This window comes from Neopelma chrysocephalum, unplaced genomic scaffold, assembly GCF_003984885.1.
Source record: "Neopelma chrysocephalum unplaced genomic scaffold, ASM398488v2 Primary Assembly neopelma1_96926, whole genome shotgun sequence".
In the NCBI taxonomy this organism is placed as follows: Eukaryota; Metazoa; Chordata; class Aves; order Passeriformes; family Pipridae; genus Neopelma; species Neopelma chrysocephalum.
The window spans coordinates 347,798-369,339 of NW_020925569.1; the positions used below are offsets into that span (position 1 = coordinate 347,798).

General features: G+C 40.1%; 1 protein-coding gene across 2 annotated transcripts in view; it reads left to right on the forward strand.

Annotated features, from left to right (window-relative positions):
* The first annotated feature begins 6,947 nt into the window (after positions 1-6,947).
* LOC113960854 (guanine nucleotide-binding protein G(q) subunit alpha-like) overlaps positions 6,948-21,542 on the forward strand; it is a 131,202-nt gene continuing 116,607 nt past the window's right edge. Inside the window, exon 1 of one of the 2 annotated variants that reach the window (XM_027670688.1) lies at positions 6,948-7,353. In XM_027670688.1, coding sequence (XP_027526489.1) covers positions 7,218-7,353 — 136 coding nt within the window. In that variant the 5' untranslated portion in view covers positions 6,948-7,217. Of the gene's footprint in view, positions 7,354-7,647; positions 7,700-21,542 lie in introns of those variants that run through there. The other variant, XM_027670689.1, reaches the window with a different exon arrangement.

Consider the following 21,542-nt stretch of genomic DNA (forward strand, 5'->3'; position numbering starts at 1 on the left):
GAAAATTTCCCAGTCTCTTCAAAGTTGTCAATGCATTAAACATTCTTTATTTTGGAGTAAAAAATTACCTTCTTGCAATCTCTTTAAACACGTAACCACGAAAAAAAAAGAAATTTCAGAGTTATTTTTATTTAGATTCTATGTAAGGTAATTAGAAGTTAAAAATTGTGGGTAAAACCCACAATTCATAATACAGCCACATTAGGAAGAAGTCTAATAGAAATACAGCACCCTGACGAGCCTGCTTCTCTATTATACCCATACCAGAGTAATACATGATTTTTATTCATATTTGTATTTAAATCATCTTAGCACTCTATACAACTCTCTATATATGTCCAAAGCAGCATTTTGTAAGTGTTGAAAAATCTTTTTTCTGTCTCCTAGAACAAATGAAACCAGTCATGTTATCCTTTTCCCTACTGATAAATTTCCATAATTCCCTCAAATATTATTATAGATTCACTAATCTTCTGTAAGACTATAGTGAAGAACACTATCTAAACTCAATGTTAACTGCAGGGGAAATTGACTAATATACAGCAATCACTGTACTGCTAATATAAGCTGTGCATGTCGGGCAAGAGAATTTTTTCCATTTCTGCCTAAGTTCAAGTTCACAAATCACCCCATACTGGTTCAGGAAACATACTATCTGACTGTCCTGTTGTATACTGAGGTTATAGTTATAATTAAAGTTATATAACTAAAGCTGTAACATAGTTATAAATTGAGGCTTACAATACAACCCACATTTTTACTTCAGTATGTAACTGAGAGCCTCAATTCCTGCTGAAGTATCAAATAGAAGCCAATTATTTTGCTATCTTCTAATTCAGTTTTCTCTATTGTTTGAAATACTGCTGCAGGAATACTACTTTTGTCAAGTATTTGTGATGGCTTTATATAAGACTTAGAGAGGACTATTTTCTCTTAGTACCACAAGTTTTCTAGTAGATTTTCATACAGAGAAAGAAAGATACCTCCCCTATTACTGTACTTCCACTTAAAGGAAAACATTGATCACCTCCTGTCTTGAGATCCTTCTCTGCATTCACTTTAAAACAATAAATACTGGAAACAGTGTCCTGATGGACTTCTGTTACCATTTAATAAAATTATATATATCAATAAAAATAATTTAATTGTTCATCTGAAAATACAATTGACTAGGTCATAACTTTTATCTCTATGTCGCTTATCACTGAGATATTTCCTTTTGTTTTTCATTATGAGATTTGGTAGTAATGTTCCAAAGGTATTGATGCTCCTATTAATACAATATATAAGGCATATACAAAGTACAGAATTCATTACTAAATCTTCCAAATTCTTGCAGTGAATTTGTGTTTGAATTACCTACTAAAAAGGCAATTTTAGGAAGTACTATTCAATGAAAGTGGGCATTTATTTTCTGTTCATATTCACTGGAAAAATAATTTTTCACTTTACCTGCTAAACTTTGTTGTGAGGTTGCGAGAAGTATTGAAGCATGCTTTGGTTTTAGATAAGTCTTTCATTATAAAATTATGGCCAATGAGTTTGTTATCTATGGTCATTTGAGCAACGTACTTTGGATTGCAAGAAAATAACCTCAGCTGATGCACTCCTTGGATGATGGAAGGAATTATAAATAATACTTTCCAAAGAAATACTAAAAGAACTACCTCTGTTTACTGTGTAACTCTTGTCTCCCTGTCTTGTGATGCAGTGAGAACTAAGGTGGGAATGAGGGCCTATCAGTTTATTCTTTCTAATGGTTAGACTGTTTCTGAGGATGTGTGATGAAATAGTCACCGAACAAACAGGAGAAGTAATCCATTACGGTGTGTATGTTAAACATCTTAAAGGGAGCTCAGGGTCTGATATTTCTGCATTTGATAATGAAAAACAGTGTGATTTCATTGAAAATAATGGAATTATTATGCTATGAAACTTGAATGAAATCAGAATTAGGAAGCATATATCCAAGGGCAGACTGTAGGAGAAGAGTAAAAGTTAGAACAGAAAAAGAAAGTTTGAGGTCTTAGATAAATAATACAAACATCTAATGCTGTTAACACTTATAATCCAGAAAAGCATGAGATGTCCTACCGACTGCAAGTGAACTAGACATTATACAAAGTCTCTGTAGGGTAATAAATAAGTGTGATTATATATATGAATAACTTTCTTTGGAGTTGCACAAAAATAAAAATCCCATAAAGAAAAAAGTTACCTTGTAAAAAAATGCAAGAAGCTTAAAGAATAATGTGGTTGAATGTGATGAACATAATAAGTACAGGTAAAAGGTATCTGGACAGAAACAATAGTATTCCTATGATGCCAAAATATGACTTTAAAATTTAGGTCACAGAGATGGAAGGCTAGTATCTCCACACACTAGATTCTGGGTGGAACATTTAATCACAGGCTTTGCTGAAACTTTTGGGAGGAGATTTTAATTTCTATAATTGCCAAATAATAAAAAGACAAATAAGATAGCCTGGATCCGTAATTGGCATCCATTTCAAGATAAAAACAGTAGATAAACAATAGGACTAAAGTAACAAGAGGGATAGCAGGGGCAAATACTAAACATTTAGGGATCTCTTTTCAGTGAGCTGTCATATTACAGTGCTATCAGCTCATACCCTACCAATCTCTTAATGTAATTTGTGTCATGTGGCTAAGTCAAGCATATTTTGGTTTGAGGGGGGGCAGAGAGTGGTTTGAGGGTTGAAATTTATGAATCTGTTCCACCAGACCTGTGCAAAACAATATGGGAACAATTGGCCCATGCAGGTGATCTGGCAGCTTATTGCCACAGAAACAGTGGTCTGGATCTTACTGTGCCTACTGGACATTTTCCTTGAGAAGTCTTGAAGGGTCAGCTGAGCCTTTGGGGAAGCCAATACAAATCCTTAAACTAACAGCAAATTCAGGAAGAAAAATGGGGAAAACAAAATCAAAAATCCCCCCACAGCAACGAACCCAATACAATATACCAGGATCAGTTCCGTGAACAGTTAAGGAGCTCAGTCAGCTGTCTTCCAGCCTTTTCCGCCGGAGCAGGCGCGGCGCCCGGGCGCTCCAGCGGGGAGCGCTGTGTCGGGGATGGACGCTCCCGGAGCGGGGCGCTGTCCCGCGGGCTGTGCGCACCGCCGCGGGTGCGCGTCTGGCAGCGCGCTGTGCTGCGCTGTGGGGGATGTGGGGGCACGGCGGGGACGCCACTCGCGCTTCCCTACACAACACCCCTCCTCTGGCTCTAGTGGAAAGTAATATCTGGAAAGGCCTCTGAACAACAAAAGTGTACTGAAAAATAATTGTGCTTTTTCAGAAATAGGTCATCCATAAGAACCTCGACATGCAAATAGGTAGAAGGAAGGAAGTTTCTAAAATTTTACATGAGGTAGGTGAAAAAATAGGGAGTTTTAACCCTTCCCTTGTCTTTAACCTGTACCTTAGCACCTTGGCAGACAAGCTTTTACTTTTAAATAAGTAACACTTTGTCAAAACAACACACACTGCAACAAACTGATAATATCAATTGAAGGATTGCAAATACTGGATGTTACTCATTTAACAGTAGAGAAACAAGAGATATATTTTATTTGGGTTGGGTTGGGTTTTTTTGGTTTTGTTGTTGTTGTTGTTGTATGTTTGGTTTGGTTTTTTTACACCTAAAAAAAACCCCAAACAAAACCAACAAACAAAAACCTGAATAGGATGGCATACTGGAAGGATAATTTACTAGCCTCAGACATACTGACGGCCTCTAAATTTACTGTATGTATTCACAAACAAGACTGAGAAGCACTTGTGTATAGCATTATGAAAACATCTTAACACACAATGGCAACCAAAAAGCACTTGCAAGATATCCAACTGCTTAAGAGGGGATACTGACTAACTATGAAAATCCTGTGATGTTGCTATACACAATCTTCTGTTTTACTGTCATGTGAGTACCAAGTTCAGATACTGTTTGGAATCTATCAAAAAATCACAGAAAACCTACCTTAGGCAGAAGAGACAGAGGAGATTGGCAATAAATATCTTCAGGCATATGGAAGGAAGAAATTGAAAACTGGAATAGATTAGTGCAAAGAATGTTATGGACATGATAAAACAGAGTGGTACTTTCCCAATCTTTGCTGTCTTATAAGCAAGAATACCAAAGATGCAGGGTGTTTAATACCACCTTTTCTCCTTCTGTCAGTCTCACTTTTAATTTCCTGTGGCAGTAAGCAACAATAAAATGTCTCACAGGCAGGTTGCTATGAACCATGCACTAAAGACTACTTGGATAGAGGAATATGAGATTATTAGTGCTACAGAGGAGGCTTATCAGGAAGTATCTGTTCAGGATTAGGTAACAGTATGGATAGTATCTATGGAAAATAATTACCTGTATGGGCAATAATGATGTCTGTCATTTACTGATAGTTCTTATTAGGATAAAATATTTATAAAGGTCGTTTCATATTTCAAAACAAAAGCCAACCATTATGGAATTGAGGTCTGGAAAGAAACCTCCTCATAGGTTTATTATCATGTAATTGTCCATAATGGAGTTCTTCTGACTTCAACAAAGTCATGAAGCAAATGGGTAAAATAGTACGTTATGGCTATCTGCTGGTGCTGGAGTCAGGACTAGATGGCTCATCCATTAGAAATCTGAAGATATTTATTCAGTAAAAATTTGAAATCACATTATATCAATGAGAGTGGTACATACAGATTAAATTTACGATCCATGGGGTGTCTTTTCTCATTAAAAGTGCAACATTAAATGACAGCTCTACATTTGAGGTACACACTGTGTTCATGCTTTCTACACTGAGCATATAAAAGGATTAAGAATGTTTATTCAAGACTTCATCTACTGCAGAATGTTACACTTTTTAATAGAATGGTGTGCCCTTAATTCGGGGGTGGATTTGATTCAGTTTACCTAAAGGCTGGAAACTCATTGACCTCTTCCTACCCTTTTTATAAGATGTGATTCCTGAAGATGGTTGCTGTGGATTTGAACACTGTGTACAAAACATCCATCAAGTATTTCTTGTGATTTTTACCATACATTCATCTTCAGTCTTTTGGACCTGGCATTTAGAAGAAAACTCTGCTATCTTGAGAATTATTTTCTTGAAGAACCATGTGCCCCCCCCCCCTTTTGTTGCTTTTTATTGTTTCTGTAATTCAATCTGTAGAAATCTTTATTGCATTTAATATTAATGTATTCATCTGGAACCAGAACATAAAACAGATGTATATATAGATACACCTATATACATACAGGTTTTAAAATAGAAAATATGCTTTGAATGAAATATAATCTATTATTAATAGCTGGAATTACACAGTTTTGACTAGAAGTCATGTATTAATTGACTGGAATAAAAAAAAATTCCAAGTCATATTAACCATTTTTATACATTATACATAAATACTATTACAATATAGATCTATGTGGAAAATCATGCATTTTTTAAAGTAATGAATTTTTTCATTATCTAAAAATTGATTGAATGTATTATTTTCTTGATTGGTTTATTCTTTTTTTTTAATTCCCTTGTAGTCTTACTCTTTAAGGCAGATAAATTCTTATCCCTTTACTGAATTCATATTATCAATACTTAGGTAAAGTTTTAGGAAAGTGCATGCGAATTTTAAAACAGATGTCAGCGGGTGCTGGAAAGGAACTTAGAGGATGCAGAGCGATGTGCCCTTCTATCCACTACATAGGCTAGTACGTGTTTCCCGGCAGATTTGGCAACATTCCTAGACACAAGGAGCTTAATATGGAGGTGGCCAGAGGAAGTGCAGGTGTGGGAATTTCACAAAAACTGAAGGCGTGTCAGTGCATTCTGACCGATTGTGTGCCATCACCCCGGGGGCTACCGGAGGCTACGTGGGGACAGCTTTCAGGGACTGGGCCTGAGGCAGGGGCTGAGGCGAGGGGTGAGTGGAGCTCCACGCAGCCGAGCATCGGCCGCGGCGGTGTCGTTCCCTGAGGTGTGCCAGGGCGTCCCTGCCGAACGCGCGGTTTTGCCTTCCCCTGCAGGGCCGGGTGTTAGGGCGCTAAACCTGAACGATGCCTGGCGGTCTGCGTGTGTCCCGCTCTGCTTTCCTGCTTTCCCACTCCAGCCAAAGGTGGAGAAGGCGTTCTCCCTTCCCTGCCTCCTTGCCTCCTCTCCGCCAGTGCGTGACAATCCCTAGGATTGGAACTAAATAAAAATGTGTGCCCGCGACTGAAAACAAAGGAAGCGAAAGCAAACACGTTAATAGGGAAGGCGCTGCTTGGCAGGACAAACTAGAGCAGGCAAAGCTCCTCGCGGCCATTTGGTGTGAGAATCCGCCCAGTCTCTCCCCGCGCCTCCCCTCCCCTGCCCTCCGCCGCTGTGGGGAGCGGCACAGCGCAGGCGGGGGTTCCGCTCCCTCGGCCGCTCTTCCCTGGCGTTCGGTGGCGCGGAGGGAGAGCGGGAGCGGCGGCGGGAGACGGGCCGCCATATTCCTGCACCACGCCCGCGGAGCCAATCCCTTTAAAAGCCGGTCAAGCGCGGCCCCTTCCAGTCCCCGGCAGGCCCCAGCACCGGCAGGTCCTCGGCAGCGGACCCCCAGTCCCGCCGGAGGGGCGAGCGGCCGCGGCGCCGGGGAGAAGGGGCGGTCACGGCGAACGTCTTCCTGCCGGGCAGCAGCGGTCTCGCCCACTCCGCAGGAGCTGGGTTCCCGCTCCGGGGGCGGGGAGCGGCGGGGAGATGTGTGCGGAGCGGGGGAGGGATTAGCGGGCATTAGCAGTTCTACGGGAGGTGGAGTGGTCGAATCGGAGGGCGGCGGGGTGTCGGCGGTCGCCAGGGACACTCAGGGACCGCGCAGGTTGCGGACGGCGGCGACGAGGGAAGGGGGGCAGCGGGGCAAGGGGCGGCTGGGCTAGGTAGCGCTGCTGCTGCCGCCGCGGTGGATGTTTCCATGTTGTTTGGTGCATGATTTAGAGGAGAGGAGGAGTTGTCAGCTGCAGGGAGCAGGGATCCGCTCCGCTAGCGGCCCTGCCTTTCTTCTCGCCCCTGTGTGGCATCGAGGCGGCTCCGCCTGCGCGCCTGCCCTGCGGCGGCCCCCGGGCTCTCGAAGAGTGCCTGTGCCCCCCGGGGCCGGAGCGGCGGCGGGGTGCGTGTGTGCGAGTGTGCGTGCGGGTTTAGGGGGGGTGGGGGCTGTGTTTGAACCAGCTAGGAAGAATGACTCTGGAGTCCATCATGGCGTGCTGCCTGAGCGAGGAAGCTAAGGAAGCCCGGCGGATCAACGACGAGATCGAGCGGCAGCTGCGCCGGGACAAGCGGGACGCCCGCCGGGAGCTGAAGCTGCTGCTGCTGGGTGAGTGCGGGGCTGCCGCCGCCCGGCTCGGCCTGCTCGCCTCGGGCCGTTGCCGGCGCGCACCTCTCAGGTACCGCCAGGGCTGCAGCCCTGGCATCGCCATCACACCGGGCGCCCTCCGGCCAGCGCGGTCCGTGGCGGGGCGCAGGCAGTCGACAGCGGGCCGGGCCGGCGGCGATGCCCGCGGTGCCCCCGGGCGCTCGCCGCCCCCACCGCGGGGAGCCACAGGCCGAGTTTTCGCCGCGGGGAGCGGGGCGTTTGTGCCCGCCCGCGGGCTTCGCCGGCGGGGTGGGCTCGGTGTGGGAGGAGAAGCGGCGTTCCAAAATGGAGAGGGGACGGATCGCGGGTGAGTGACGGGGTGCGGGGCTCGGGGCAAATGTCGGGGGGTGTGGGAGAGTGATGGCAGCGAAGCAGTTTAAGGAAGGGACTCGCAGGGGGAGTCGCTGTGCAGATCGATGGTGGCGGGTGTAATATCTGCATTGTTCCGTGAGCTTCGGGAAGGTTGTTAGCTCACCGGTTGCATTTTCTTATTGTGATTTGTATTTCATGAGGTAAAGTGGGTGCTCGGCATGTGCACCAGCTTGTATAAAGAAAAGGGAGCCGCAAAGGCATAGATGCACGTGCCAAGCTGAGAGGGAACCTGAAGTGTGCAGGATGATCACAGGATCTTTAATACCGTTGGAATCCACCCACTGGTCAGGAAATACAATCTACTTTATCATTTCTCCTTAATTAAAACAGAGGGGGGGTTTTTTAGAGCTGCAGTTATGCAGAGATAGCTTTTATCTAATAGACGTACGTTAAAATAAGCCTTTTGAATTCAAATACGCCTGCCTGTGTCCAGTGTGATGTAATGTGTCATGTAATATGGTTTCTGCCTGGGACTCACAGGCCTTGAAATACATTTTCACTGCTATCTGGTGTGTGGATGAGAGGGGATGTTCCAAGTGGATGCGGGATGTTTACGGTGAAGATATTTGTCTTGGATCATGTAATGATTTATACTGGGAGAGTAAACTGCCTTTTCAGTGAGGTAAGGCAAGTTGAAGTCCGAATATGTTTTAGTGCTTCCATACGAAGCACTCCTGCAGCTTATTTTCTGGATATGGAGAAGAGAGTCGGGATCATTTAACTGTGTGGGAGGGGTGTGGTGAACATCGATGCACCACTCGCAGTAATAACGTTTTGTCTCATTTTGGCCTGATTTTGGTTTATGTCAGTGCATGTTGTGACTTTAAGGATTTGCAAAGAAGATAAAGTAGCTTGCTTAATATTGTTATGGATGTTTAAGTATGATTAATGACATACACTTGATTCAGGAGAGGCAGTTCATAGATTTGACTTGTTACTTGGGTCCAAATTGTTTCTCTGTTTTCCTGATATTTCTTGCAGTAGTGCTAGAGACTTCTCCCAGATTTTCAGAGATGTATGAAATTTACTAAACAAGACCAGTATATGTTCCCTAGAGAAAAGATTCAGAGATCCACTTCTGCAGTCAGGAATGCAGAGCTTGTGCTGCTTTATGAGGTCCTCCCGCTGCTAAACAGTTGTGGCATTGCTTTGGACCAGATGGTACTTGGTGACTTGAGGGACAATAGAAGAGAAGCCAACCCATAGAAAGGGTCAGGGAAAACTCTTTTGAGTTTTGCATTCATCATCAATGCCAACTTCCAGCAGGCTTTTGAAGGCATAAGCGTAAGAGGAGTGAACTTCCGGCTGCTCATACTTAATACTGTATCTGTATACTTGGGTAATAAAACCCCTGGTGGCCTAGTGGTTAGCTTGCAGGACTTTCACTGCTGCGACCACGGGTTCAAATCCCGGTCTCCTGGCCTGATGGAGGTCGTTAGCCCTGTGTGGCCATCCATCTATGAGAAGGACACTCTAAACAAACCTACGTCCTGAGGACCTCACTGCCATTGTCCAAGCTTGCTTGGCCCCGGCAGATGAACCTTAGGATTAAAGGGTGGGCTCAGTTCAGCGCAGGCTGTGTCTCACCTAAAAAATCCATTGCGCAGGCTGGAAAGGTAAAAGACCTTTCCCCAAATCTTCGTTCGCGAAGATGGGCCATTATTATTATTATTATTATTAAAACTAGTACAGAAATTGTTACTGTGCACGCATTTTTTGCCTTTTGTTTTGTCAGCCTCTGTCATAAATTTGACTGAAACTGCTTGTCTACGTTTTGATTTAACACTTAATGATTTAACACTTAATTGTCTTGTAAAATGCGGTGTGGTGGTGAACCACTCTTGGAGTCTTTGTATTGAGTAGGGATTCGGGATTCAATTTCTAAACAAATTTTAGGGAAACTTCTTTAATTAGTGGGGGTTTTTGCACTTTTTTTGCACATTAGCACTTTTTTTTAGAGTCACTTTCATTGCTTCCCCAGCACAGGAAATGGCTCAGTTGTTTGTGTGGGTCATTCATATGGTTATAAGACAGACAAAACCATTTTAAAATGAAAAAGTATTCATTAAAAATGCTAAGGCTGGTAGCGTGAAAATCATCTGAAGCTGCTTAATGTCACTTGGGTTTTTTTATATTCAGTAGACCTTTACTGTCCCATTACATCTCTTACACCCTTACTTTTAAGGGGAAAAATCACTAGTGTAAACACAAGCAAACATGTTTGCTTTGGTTTTTCTTTTTTTTTCCTTTTCATTTTTTTTTTTGTTAGAAGTGCAGACTTCCTAGTCTTGCTGTGGAAAGTATTGTAGGTCTGAAAAGTGGGTTAAGGGCTTTTAAATATGTGACTGAAGGATATTCTTTGGCTCATAAAAAGACCACTAGCACAACTTAAACTGAGCCTTGTTGAGTGACTGTACGTGTTTTTCACACTTGTTGCAAGTGCAAAGTAAAAGGTATTATTAACTCAGAAGGTTCTAAGGCACACACAGGTGTATCTGTGCCAGGTTGTTTTCTTACACTTGTTTAAAAATTATATGTACTCACATAAAAATGTATATATGTAGCAAACATTAAAAAAAAAAATTAACATTTTTGGATCAGGAGAAAAGTTTTTTTTCCTCCTTAGCTTGTGAAAGAGATAGTGCTTTCTTGGAAAATTAGTTTTCTCCTGATTGTTACTGTCTGACACACACAATGTACTTGATGCACCATTTTTATGTGTTAATGATATCTTTTTACTTCTCATGGAATCACAGAGTTCAAAATCTGAAGTCATTTGCAGAAAACTTCTACTGTGTGCTGAGATTATTTTTAGGTATTCATTTAAAAATAAACATTCTATGTGATTAAACATTAAAATAGCACTTTTAGGTGCTTTATTGTACATCATTGCTTGCTTTTTTGAACAGATTAGAACAAGACAAAGTATTTTTTTGCTGTTGTGATTCTGGAAAGCCAGAATCAATAAATATGCACTGAAGCATATTACATGGTAGTAGTTCAGCTAACACAAGTTGACTGTAGTGTTGCAAGGCACTTTGGAACAAATTCAGTCTTCCACCGAATTTGTTTTTAATCTCCTGTATTTTCCAAACTCTTCTGGATTTCATTACTGCTGAACACTTTGCAAAACCTTGTGATTGTTCTCCAGAGCTTACAGTTGTTAATATCCATCCATTGTTTGCTGTTAGCTGTAAAAACACATTGATTTTGTAATGGGGGGGAAAAAAGAGACGTTTTAATGTTTTGTATTAGCATATGAGAATGTATGCTTCATGCTTGTACTTTAGGTATATATATATATGTACATATTTATTTTTAAGTAGGAAAACCTATATGCTGTAGTTCTGTGTGTATAATTTTTCCTTGTCATCCATGGAACTTTTGCATGGTTTCAGAAAGCAGCATTTGAGCTTGCATGACAGATTGTTGCCGTAAACCATCAAACCATCCTTTGCCTGTAGATCTATATATTAATGTTATACACTATTTTCTCAGTGGGAAATGCCTTGCATATCTAAGAAAATAATCTGCCAGTATTGTGCTAGCTATGCCTACGTAACTGCAAACCCTGGCCAAATGAAGCACTGGAGGTGTGTTTGACAGTGCTGTTTTGCAGCATTTTGGTTGGTGCATGTCATAGGCAAAGCATGGTTTTTAAGGGAGAGGTGTTTCTTATGTTGAAGATAGTAGATATGTCAGTGAAGAGACTTGCCCGATATGAGTATCCTTCTATTCTCTGTGTGTTAGCAAAGGAAATAGTTGGACAATAAGCCATTTGAATTGGCATGAGCAGCAGTCTTATGTGAAAAGATGCTTTTGAACATAAGGTGAAACAAGCAAGCTTCCTTATTTTTCCTGTAGTGTATATTTGTATCAGTCTGCCCTACTAACACTGAACTCTTTCACATCATTTAGGTAATTGACACAGTACATATTTACAACTGTTAAATGAACAAATAGTTAACCTACGTCTTGTTAGGTGTTGTAACTAGATTATTAAATATCCCTTGTTTAGCAGAAGCTGTTTCTGAGGAAATATAATTTCATTCTGGATGTAAAACACCTTGATATATTCTTATATAGACATATATGTCCATATATAAAAATATCTCTTTTTTTTTTCCTGTTAGGAAAGCACAAATCATCATTTGGATATCTGTGTGATAATGTGAAGAACATATATTTAGAAAATAATTAGGAATATATTTATTTTTAGTGCATCACAAGTGGATATTTTGTTTGCAGCCATTGAAAAGGGTTTGTTGCTTGGTTTTTTTTTGCTGCTTGAGAAGTGATCTACACCCACTGAAGCTAATAGGAACTACCTGAGGGTCTGAAAAGTCAAAGAATTCAGACTGATTTAATTTTATTTAAATGTCAAAGAGCCAAGTGACCCCAAGTTTGTGTGTTACACTGATGAACAATAATAAGTGTAGGATGAAAAAATACATGCTGAGCAGAAAAATCCTTTGAGAATGGGCATTTGACTGTGTGCTGCAAGTTAGGAAATAATAATGCTGCTTCTTTAGTTGCTTCATATTGTTTTTTCTGGTATATAGTGGTATATATACAGCAATTTCATAGGGAAGAGCACTTCCTTGCAATCTCTGCAAAATTAATCCTGGGGAGGTGTGAAATAAAGTAAGGTAAATATGTGATTAATGGTGATCAGCTTTGCGGCAGTAATAGAATGCTATAGACACTGAGCATTTTTTCCTTACCCAGCTGAATGATGTTAGACTCAGGAAAAATCTGTTTCTTGTACTTGAATGCTACTGTGTATGATCAGCTGTTAGTGGAAAAAGTATCAAAATTGTTCAGCATTCACGTTTTATTTACTGAAATTACCAAACCTGGCAAGAGCGAAGAGCAGGGAAGCAGTAGAAATCAAAGGAAGAATTAGCACGTAGGAGACACTAGGAAGCCCTGTACGTGGTGTTAGCCGTAAAGAAGGAAGCATGCAGCAGGCTTTGAATATTACTAACTCTGTACAAAGAAATTAGATGAATTAACACTGGATGGCAGAAGTCTAAGATATACCATAATTTGAGAAGTTAAACTTTTTCAAAGTTACTGGGCGAGTTCTAGGAACAGCACAAACGTTTTTCCAGGCTAAACTAAAGTTTAAATCTTAAATATTCTGAAAGCACATTGTTTCCTCAGTAAGTAAAGCTGATCCAGAGACTAAACTGAAGGGTGCTTGTCTACAAATTTTTGTCCTTTGTGGGTTTTCAAAGGACATGGAATAGTCAAACTACTTAATTTTCACACTATGCTTAGTGTTTAACAGTACTGTCGAGTTTTATCCCAGTACCCAATGCAGATGCTGTTGCCAACAGGAAAGTGCTGTTGGTTTCATTTTGCATTTGAGAAAGTGGCATGGCTATTCCAGAAACAAAAATAAAACCCACCAGGAAGATTCCTTCTTTGTCCATCCATTAAGGCAGAATCATCTGGAAAACTGCTGGTGTGAACTGTATGGTTTAGGTGAGCCCCACTCTGGTGGTTCAGCTCACCTTTCTGTGATAAACAGGTGGTGTGCAATATGTGCATTGCTTGAATAAAGGAACAGAACATCAGGAAGTTTATGAAAGCGAAAACACCTTGTGATTCAATAATTTGAAAAGGTAGAGGCTGCGTCACTATTGCTTCAGCACAGCTGAGCTGTGTGTTGACACCTTCATCTGTGAACTCTTCTGTTTGTAATTTAGATTGACTTGCTTTGTGTATGGAAGATGCATCTATTAGGAATGAATGAGACCAGGCAGTTTTGACTAGTGCCTGAGTCTGGGCCTGTTTTTGTCTCAGAGCAGATATGTGGATAAAATGTTTACCCAAGGTCCTGTCCTCACTGATTATCTATGTCTTTTGTTTTGTATCTAGGAGAATGTCATGGTGGTCCTTCTTGATGTATTTTGCGACTCAGTCCCAGCTGTCAAAAGTCTGTTGAAGGAGGATTTGTTTTTCCCAAAGGAAACTGTGGAAAGGGCAGTTAAATTTTGAAATACGTTATATTCCCCCTCCCATACCTGGTCTTCTCTTCTCTGAAGAGATGGGTGCAGTAAGATCCTTAACTCCTTTGATGTTTACTGTACAATACACCTCTAATCTTAGTATCACCAAATGTGGATCAGAAGGGTGTTTTCCCAGATGGGATTAGCCACCTTCAAGTTAGATCCAAGGTGGAAGCTCAGGTTTTTGTTCTGTAGGAACTTGGTGTATCTGGATGTGATAGAAACTCAGCCTGCTAGAGATTCTTTCAGTAAATGGGAATCAAGTTAAAAATTACTAGTTTAGTTACAATACAGGCACGAAATCAACCTAAAGAAATCCCATTCTTGATCATGGTTTTACAGACTGAGGTACTATGTAGTGAATATGTCTTAGGTACATTTTTAAATTCTTCATTAGGGAGAAAATATTTTAGATTTAATAGTATTGGTTCTTGCAGCACAGACTGTACATTACTGCTTACTCTTGCTAATGTGTCTGTCACTGTATGTGAGCTATATTCTCATTGGCCACTATCATACTGCTTCTTGATTGTTGGCTAGTTCATTCCTCCACCAGCTGCAAACTCAAAAGGAACAAGATAATCTTTGTCAGGAATCTTTATACTGCATGAGAACATTTCTGTGAATTAAAGAAAGTTACTTTTATCTCCTTGTTCTGTAAACCCGCCACAGGAGTTTTTAACTCTTAAAAGTCTTCAATGTTAATGGTAATTATCTTGCTTGTATTAGAGAATGTTGAAAAAGAATGCCAAAAGCTATTCCAGCCCACATTTCTGGGTGAATAGAGTCATCCAGAAAGCCAGACGGAAGGCTTCTGTAGCATCAACTGCTAACTTAAAAGGTCTGAAAGACTCAAATGCATAGAGGTTGGAAAAGATGCTGTCAGTCTTTGATTTTTGGGAACTGATCATGCTTGGAAAACTGAGGATCAAGTATGGAATATATATTTTGCTGATACTGAGTTTACAAAGCACTGTAAGTGTCAGTTGGTCTCATAGACCAGAACAGTAAAAACAATGGAAATTAAATGCAGAAAAGTAAAGGCATCGTTCATGTATTTTGCATAGATTCTTCTATAGACATCCAGGTACTTGCAGCATCTTTGTTTGCCTTTTTGGAGTCTGCTGTCTGGATGGTGTTGAAATGAAACATTTCTGTTGGTAGTGAAAACCTTTCAAAGATGGCTTACAAAAAGGAACAATAGAAACAAACAAAAACTGCAAACAACCCCAAAATACTCCTTTCTAAAGTTTGCTTTAACTCACTTGATCTTTTAGGAGAGAAAATAGTGATACTTACAATACTTCTCACTTGTATTTCTTTTTGTTTGTTTGTTTTTAAAAAGGAAATAATAGTAGCCTGGAAACAGAGTCAGAGTGTGGTTTTGCTGGGGAAGAAAGGCCAAAGAATAAAACACATGTTCTTACATCAATATTTGCATAGCTCTGGTTAAAGTCTCATTTGCTTCTTTTAATTTCTTGTTTATGTGTTAATGGAACCTGACACTTTGTCACTGTTTTTGAAAATACTTCAATCTTCATGTCAGTTTAGTCTCTTCTGTCCTGAGACTGCAGTTTTTTATTAGAGGTTTTTATGATATATACACCCGGTCATCATTAACGATGACAGGATTGGTAGCTTATCTCAAAGTGCAGGCCACCAAGCAGCTGTCTGACTGACTTTTGAAGACTGCTAACCTTGCCCATTATTGAAAGAGAGACTTAGAGATCCAGGTTCATTTATTTCATTACCATTCTCCTAATCCATCCAAACTGCTTTTAAGTGAATTTTTTGGGGGATTTCATCTGGGAAGTTACAGGTGTTGCACATCATGGCGAAAGGATTTAGTGTAAATTCCCCATGACAAACACTTGAGAAACTTTTTACAGTCTCAAAAGATGGGGAAACCTCATTCGCAGTGCTAAAACTCAAGCCAAAACTCAGGCTATAACTTACCTTTAGTCTTTGAAGAGTATCTGTTCCATGATCTAAAGATCCATTAAAACATGGAAGACAGGGATATGACTATAGAGCCAGCCAACTACACTTCACAAAGGACTAACTGTGCCCAACTAATCTTGTGGCCTTCTATGATGGAGTTCCTGTATCAGTGGACAAAGAAGAGCTAGAGATGCCATCTCTCTAGGCATCTGTAAGGCCTTTGATATGGTGTCCCCCACATCATTCTTACTGTTAAAGTGGCGTGAAACAAGTTTGTTTCACTTGTCACAAGATGGACTCCACAATGAATAAAGAATTGGCTTGGTGGCTGCATCCAGTGGCTTAATGTCCAAGAGGAAACAATAATCAGTGGTGTCCCTCGAGGAATCATGCTGTTTAATATCTTCATTATGACATAGGCAGTGGGATTGAGTTGTACCCTCAGCAGATTTCCAGGTGCCACGAAACTGAGAGGTGCAGTTGGTACACTTGACGGAAGGAAAGTGGGCCTGTAGAAATCTCACAAGGTTCAACAAGGGCAAGTGCAAGGTCCTGGGTGCATTGCCCCTGGGTTGGAGCAACCCCTGACATCAGTATGGAGTGGGGGATGAATGGATTGAGAGTACCCCTGTGCAGAAGGACTTGGGGGTACTGGTGAGTGAAAAATGGGACGTGAGCAGGCGATGTGCACTTGCAGCCCAGAAAGCTGGGGTATCCTGTACTGCATCAGAATTCTGGCTGTTAGGTCAAGGGAATTGATTCTTCTCTGGTAAGACCCCACCTAGAGTCCTGTGTGTAGCTCTGGAGTCCTCAGCACAAGAACAATACGGACCTTTTAGAGTGAGTTCAGAGGAGGGCCATTAAAATGGTCAGAGGGACGAAGCACCTCTCCTATGAGGAGAGGCTGAGATAGTGTGGGTTGTTCAGCCTGGGGAAGAGAAGGTGCTGAGGAGACCTTGCAGCAGCCTTTCAATGTACAAAAAGAGTGTATAAGAAGGATGGAGAGAGACCTTTTGCCAGGGTCTGTAAGTGACAGGACAAGGGAGAATGGCTTTAAACGGGAGGAGGGTAGGTTTAGATTAGATATTAGGAAAAACTTCTTTGCTGTGAGGGTGATGAGGCACTGGAACAGGATGCCCAGAGAAGCTGTGGATGCCCCATCCCTGGAAGTAGCATGAGATTTTTTGTACTGTGTTACATTTCCTCTTGGTCTCTCTTTATCTCCTCATTGAAATGGTAAATAAATTAAAGGAGATTATAAATATTTACTCGGATCAATGAAAAGATGGATCTCATTTAAGTGAATGTTCTGGTTTAGCACCTGATTTCATAGAAAGGCAGAACAGACAATTTAGGAGTAAATTTGCGTTATCTAAATGTAAAATTGAGTATTATCAAAAAACTGAACAAAGATTCACTGTAATTACTGATTTTCAGTAAATTGACTGATAGCATGTTTCATGGAATCACAGAATGGTTTGAGTGGGAAAGGATCTTAAAGATCATGTCATTCCAACCCACTAGCATGGACAGGTACACCTTTCACTAGAGACCAGGTTGCTCAAAGCTCCATCCAGCCTGGCCTTGAATGCTTCCAGAGATGAAGCATCCACAGCTTCTCTGGGCAACCAGTTCCAGTGTCTCACTACCCTCACAGTGAGCATCAGTAATATTTGACTTCTAAAGATGGCCTGTCTTCTGGTCCTTTAAGCTTGACTTTTAATAACGTTAGTGGTGATAGGAATCTGGAAACATTGTCTGTCTAGAACAGTTTTTGTTCTCTTGGGGTTTCTTTACTTAATCCCATTCATTCTTGCCACTTACCTGCAAGGTAAGAAAATAGTCAATTTAGATTCACTGTGATTTTTTTCTGCGTTTGGCTGCACAACAGAATAATACACTACTATTAATTATTAAATCTAGTTTTGGTTAAGTACCAGACTCACGGTAATCTCTAAAGATTTTAACCTTTAAACCAAAATCAGATAAACAATGTGAATAGAATTTGCTAATAGCTTAGTTGTGGCTGTATTCTCTATGACAAATGCAAACCTCTGAGGCTGAACAGTGCCTCGTATGTATGCCTCTGAAGTTGTTTTCTTGGAGAAATTTATAGCACAACCATTGTCTGGGTAGTGACATTCTTTTGCTTGTATTTTTTTTGGTAAATTTACCACCATGTTTTATTAGTGCAGTTTTCATTTGGTTATTCTCAGAAACTGCTTTGTCTGATGTTTTGATTTACAGATTTTTTTGGTCTACGATTTCATGTAGTAAAGTGAGAAGCAGAGTATTTAAATATTTAGATTGTATCTTTTGTCTGTGGAGTTTCCAATAAATAATATAAAACTAGTAAAGCAGGAAGCTTTCATTATCAAAAAGACGAAATATGGTGGGATTTTTTATATGGTAATTAGCAAAATTACTTTATATGACATATCAAGCTGTTAGGACACATTCTTTTGTTAGAACAGCTTAAAAAAGGGGAAAAAAACTATTATGACAGTACTTTGTAATGCCTTTGCTTTTTATTTTAGTTGGTTTTATCTCCAGTGAGTCACATTATTTTCTGGAATACTCTATAGCTGGAGATATCTTCTGTGTCTGTTTGTTTTGTCGTGTTTACGTGATACCAAGCTACTTCTGCATAGTGAAGTACACAGTTTTCTAATACCTTCCCATTTCTGTGCAGCTTTTTTTTAATGTGCACAGAGAGTCAGAACTCTGGGGAAGTAGTCAAAACAGAGCCATGAGCAAGACATATGTTTATTTCATGATTGAGTATATCTGTCTTATTTAAAACAATATTTCAGCCTGCCAATCTAGACTGTAGTTGAGGTATAGTGAATTAATTGTATATATCACTGTGCTCAATAGCTCTCAGGCTTGTTTGTGTGTTTTGGAGGGTTTCTTTTTGTGGGATTGTTTTTTGCTTTGGGGTTTTGTTTTGGTTTGGGGTTTTTTTTTGGTGTCGTTTTTGAACGGGTAGTGTGGGTTTTTTGAACCAAAATACATGGTTATTGCACAAAATGCCAGCAACCTGTCTGATAATCTGTTTGTTTATTTATTGTGGAATAAAAGCATAAGAGATAAAGTAATTGTACTACTCATGTTTTAAGTTCATCATCTTCATGAACATTACATTTTTTGATCAGCTTTGAGAACAGAAAGAAAAGACTCCAGTATCCTGTTTGTGGCTCAGTCTGAGTGGTTCTGCAGTTCAATTTTAACTCTGTAACTGTAGAGTAGTTTTCTGATCCTTTAATCATTTTCGTTGCTGTTTTTTGACTCCTTTCCAACTCAGTGTCATTACTGAAGTACAGATCATGAGAATTGAGCACTGATATGTGTATACTTTTTAGTACAAGTATAGGAGTACTGCTAGTTGAAATACCACTGTTAAGGTGTGTTCAAAGAATGCAACAGCCTACTGAGCCATGACATTAAAGTATTCGTGCTGAGATGACTGACTGCTGTAACTTAAATGCTCTTCTAAATAATTGCTTTTTAGGGTGGGTTTATTAATTGTTTGACAAGCTAATATTTAACAGTATTTAGAGAACAATAATTGCCTGTTTCTGTTTTATAGGTTATTCTAATATACTTTTCAGCATCATATCCTCTTCATTATTTACCAGTTAGCAGCTTTTGTGTCACCTACAAGTACTGTCAGTAATGATGTTATGGTTTTATTCTGTCTAGTGGGTGAATATTTTGAGTTTCTTACCCCAGTCTTAGTATTGTTGGAGTCCTGTTTAGAAGAGAGATGCCTGTTGAAGACTTTGCTTATGTAGTTTACTACTTAATTGTTTAAATAACTGTTTCTTGGTGCATGCTGTGTTGGTTTGTTGTATGATCAGTTGCTTAGCAGATGCCTAGTTCCTCAAAACCACTGACTTTGTACAGCAAACCATCTGAATGCAAAAAGTGCATAGGTCTTGGTATGCAATCTCTTCCCCTCAGCTCTTTTCCACGCTTTGGGATTTTTTTGGGTGATATTTCAAGAGTTACAAGTCAGCATGACTTCCTAACACATATGTTCCTTCTAAACATTTGGTAAGGTGTGTCTGGACCCTCATGAGTGAAAATGTTTTAACTTTAGTAAATCTTGTGTAATGTTTGTCTTCAGTGAGTGCTCTTTCATTGTCATTGCAGATGTGGTTTGTGCTTTCCTAACAACGAAACAGAAATATTTGCAAATTTTATATATTTTTAAATTTTTAAATAAATATTAAGTGTTCTACGGCAACAGTTCATTGAGGGACCAGTGTGGTTTTAAGTGGTTTTGGCATTACAAAAAAAAAGAAATGGAGGTCTTATGTGGACCCTCACTGTTCATAATTTGACTCTATTAAAAATGCACCAGATTTCCCAAGTTTTTGTCTTACCTATTTCAGTTTTGTCCTTTTACCTCCCCTTCTATTCAGGCTAGTTTTACTATTTTTCACTTTTCTTTTTTTCTTTGTTTGGTATAATTGTGGCTGTCTACAGTATTTTATAAAGTGTTCTGAAATTACTTCCACTTGTTCCCGTTTTAAATCTAAATCCAGTTATTTACACTTCTAATTCTGTCCGCTTTTGCCAAAGTAGCTCTCACGAACACAACATACATAACATACCTCTACTACTTGTGTTGAACTTCTTTTGTTTACACATAGCAAATGGTGTACAGTCATAATCATATGCGCAGTTACTTTTGACTGTGGTTCTGACACATGCTGTTTTTCTTAAGAGATATTTCTGTGTGGTGTTTTTCTGGTTTAGAAATCACAATTTTTAAACTGTAGGAGACCTTTAGGATGAGTTACATGGCCCTGGGAAATGATACTTTTCCCTTTCATGGAAGTGTTTGAGGAGCCCCACTTGCTTGTCAGTCACATTAGCTGTGACTGTTATCTGCTACAGCAGCAGCTTTTGTGTCAATTTTTCTCAACTAGAATTTAAACCAAAAATATGGAGATCACCAGCTACAAGCCAATTTTGAAGTATAAAGTAAAGCTAATCATTGAACTTTGATTTGTGTAAATGTTTTCTTCAGTTATAACTCCTTTTTCAAATCTACATCTGTTTTATTAACAGTTCTGTGGGTTTATCACCTAAATGTCTAAAATGTGTGTACCAACAGTTCAGTCTCTCCATTTAATTTGATTATTCGTTTAATTTTAATCCTAGTTCAATTTTTCTGCTAAATAAGGGCAGTCCCCTCCATGTCCTCTGCTTTACTTACAACAGTGCAAGGATACTCTGACCTCTGCTAACCTGCCTTTCAGTATGCTTTTCCTCCTTTTCTAACAATGAAAATTGTACAAATTCTGCAATTCCATCTTCTGCAGAAATTCAGTGACTAATCCCCAGCACAGAACACTGTCATGTATTCTTTGTCTGTCCACGAGTTCACCTCCAGGTTGTTCTTTTTTCTTCTGGTTAGGAACAGAAATTTTGTTGGAACTGGGTATCAGAATGATAAATGTGAGGTGTTTAGGTATTTATAATTCACAAGATTTAGAGTAATTAGTCTCATGGAGTCTACCTCAGGCACATATACCATTTATTGTCATTATTTCTATTAAATTAAAGTTAAGCAAGCCCCTTGAGCTATTCCAGGAACTTGGTTGCATGCAAATAGAGTGCACTCTAATGGCATAACTATCCCAGCTGTCTGTGCCTACGCCTCAGGGTACCTGCAGGCTTCTCCAGTGTACTGCATGCACTATGGTCATGGCTCATCCCCCTTCGGAGCACTGTATGACTGTACAGACTATACACCAGTGCTTTTGTGTAAGGGTTGGTGCTTGGTGAGTGCTGGCAGCAGCTGCTTAG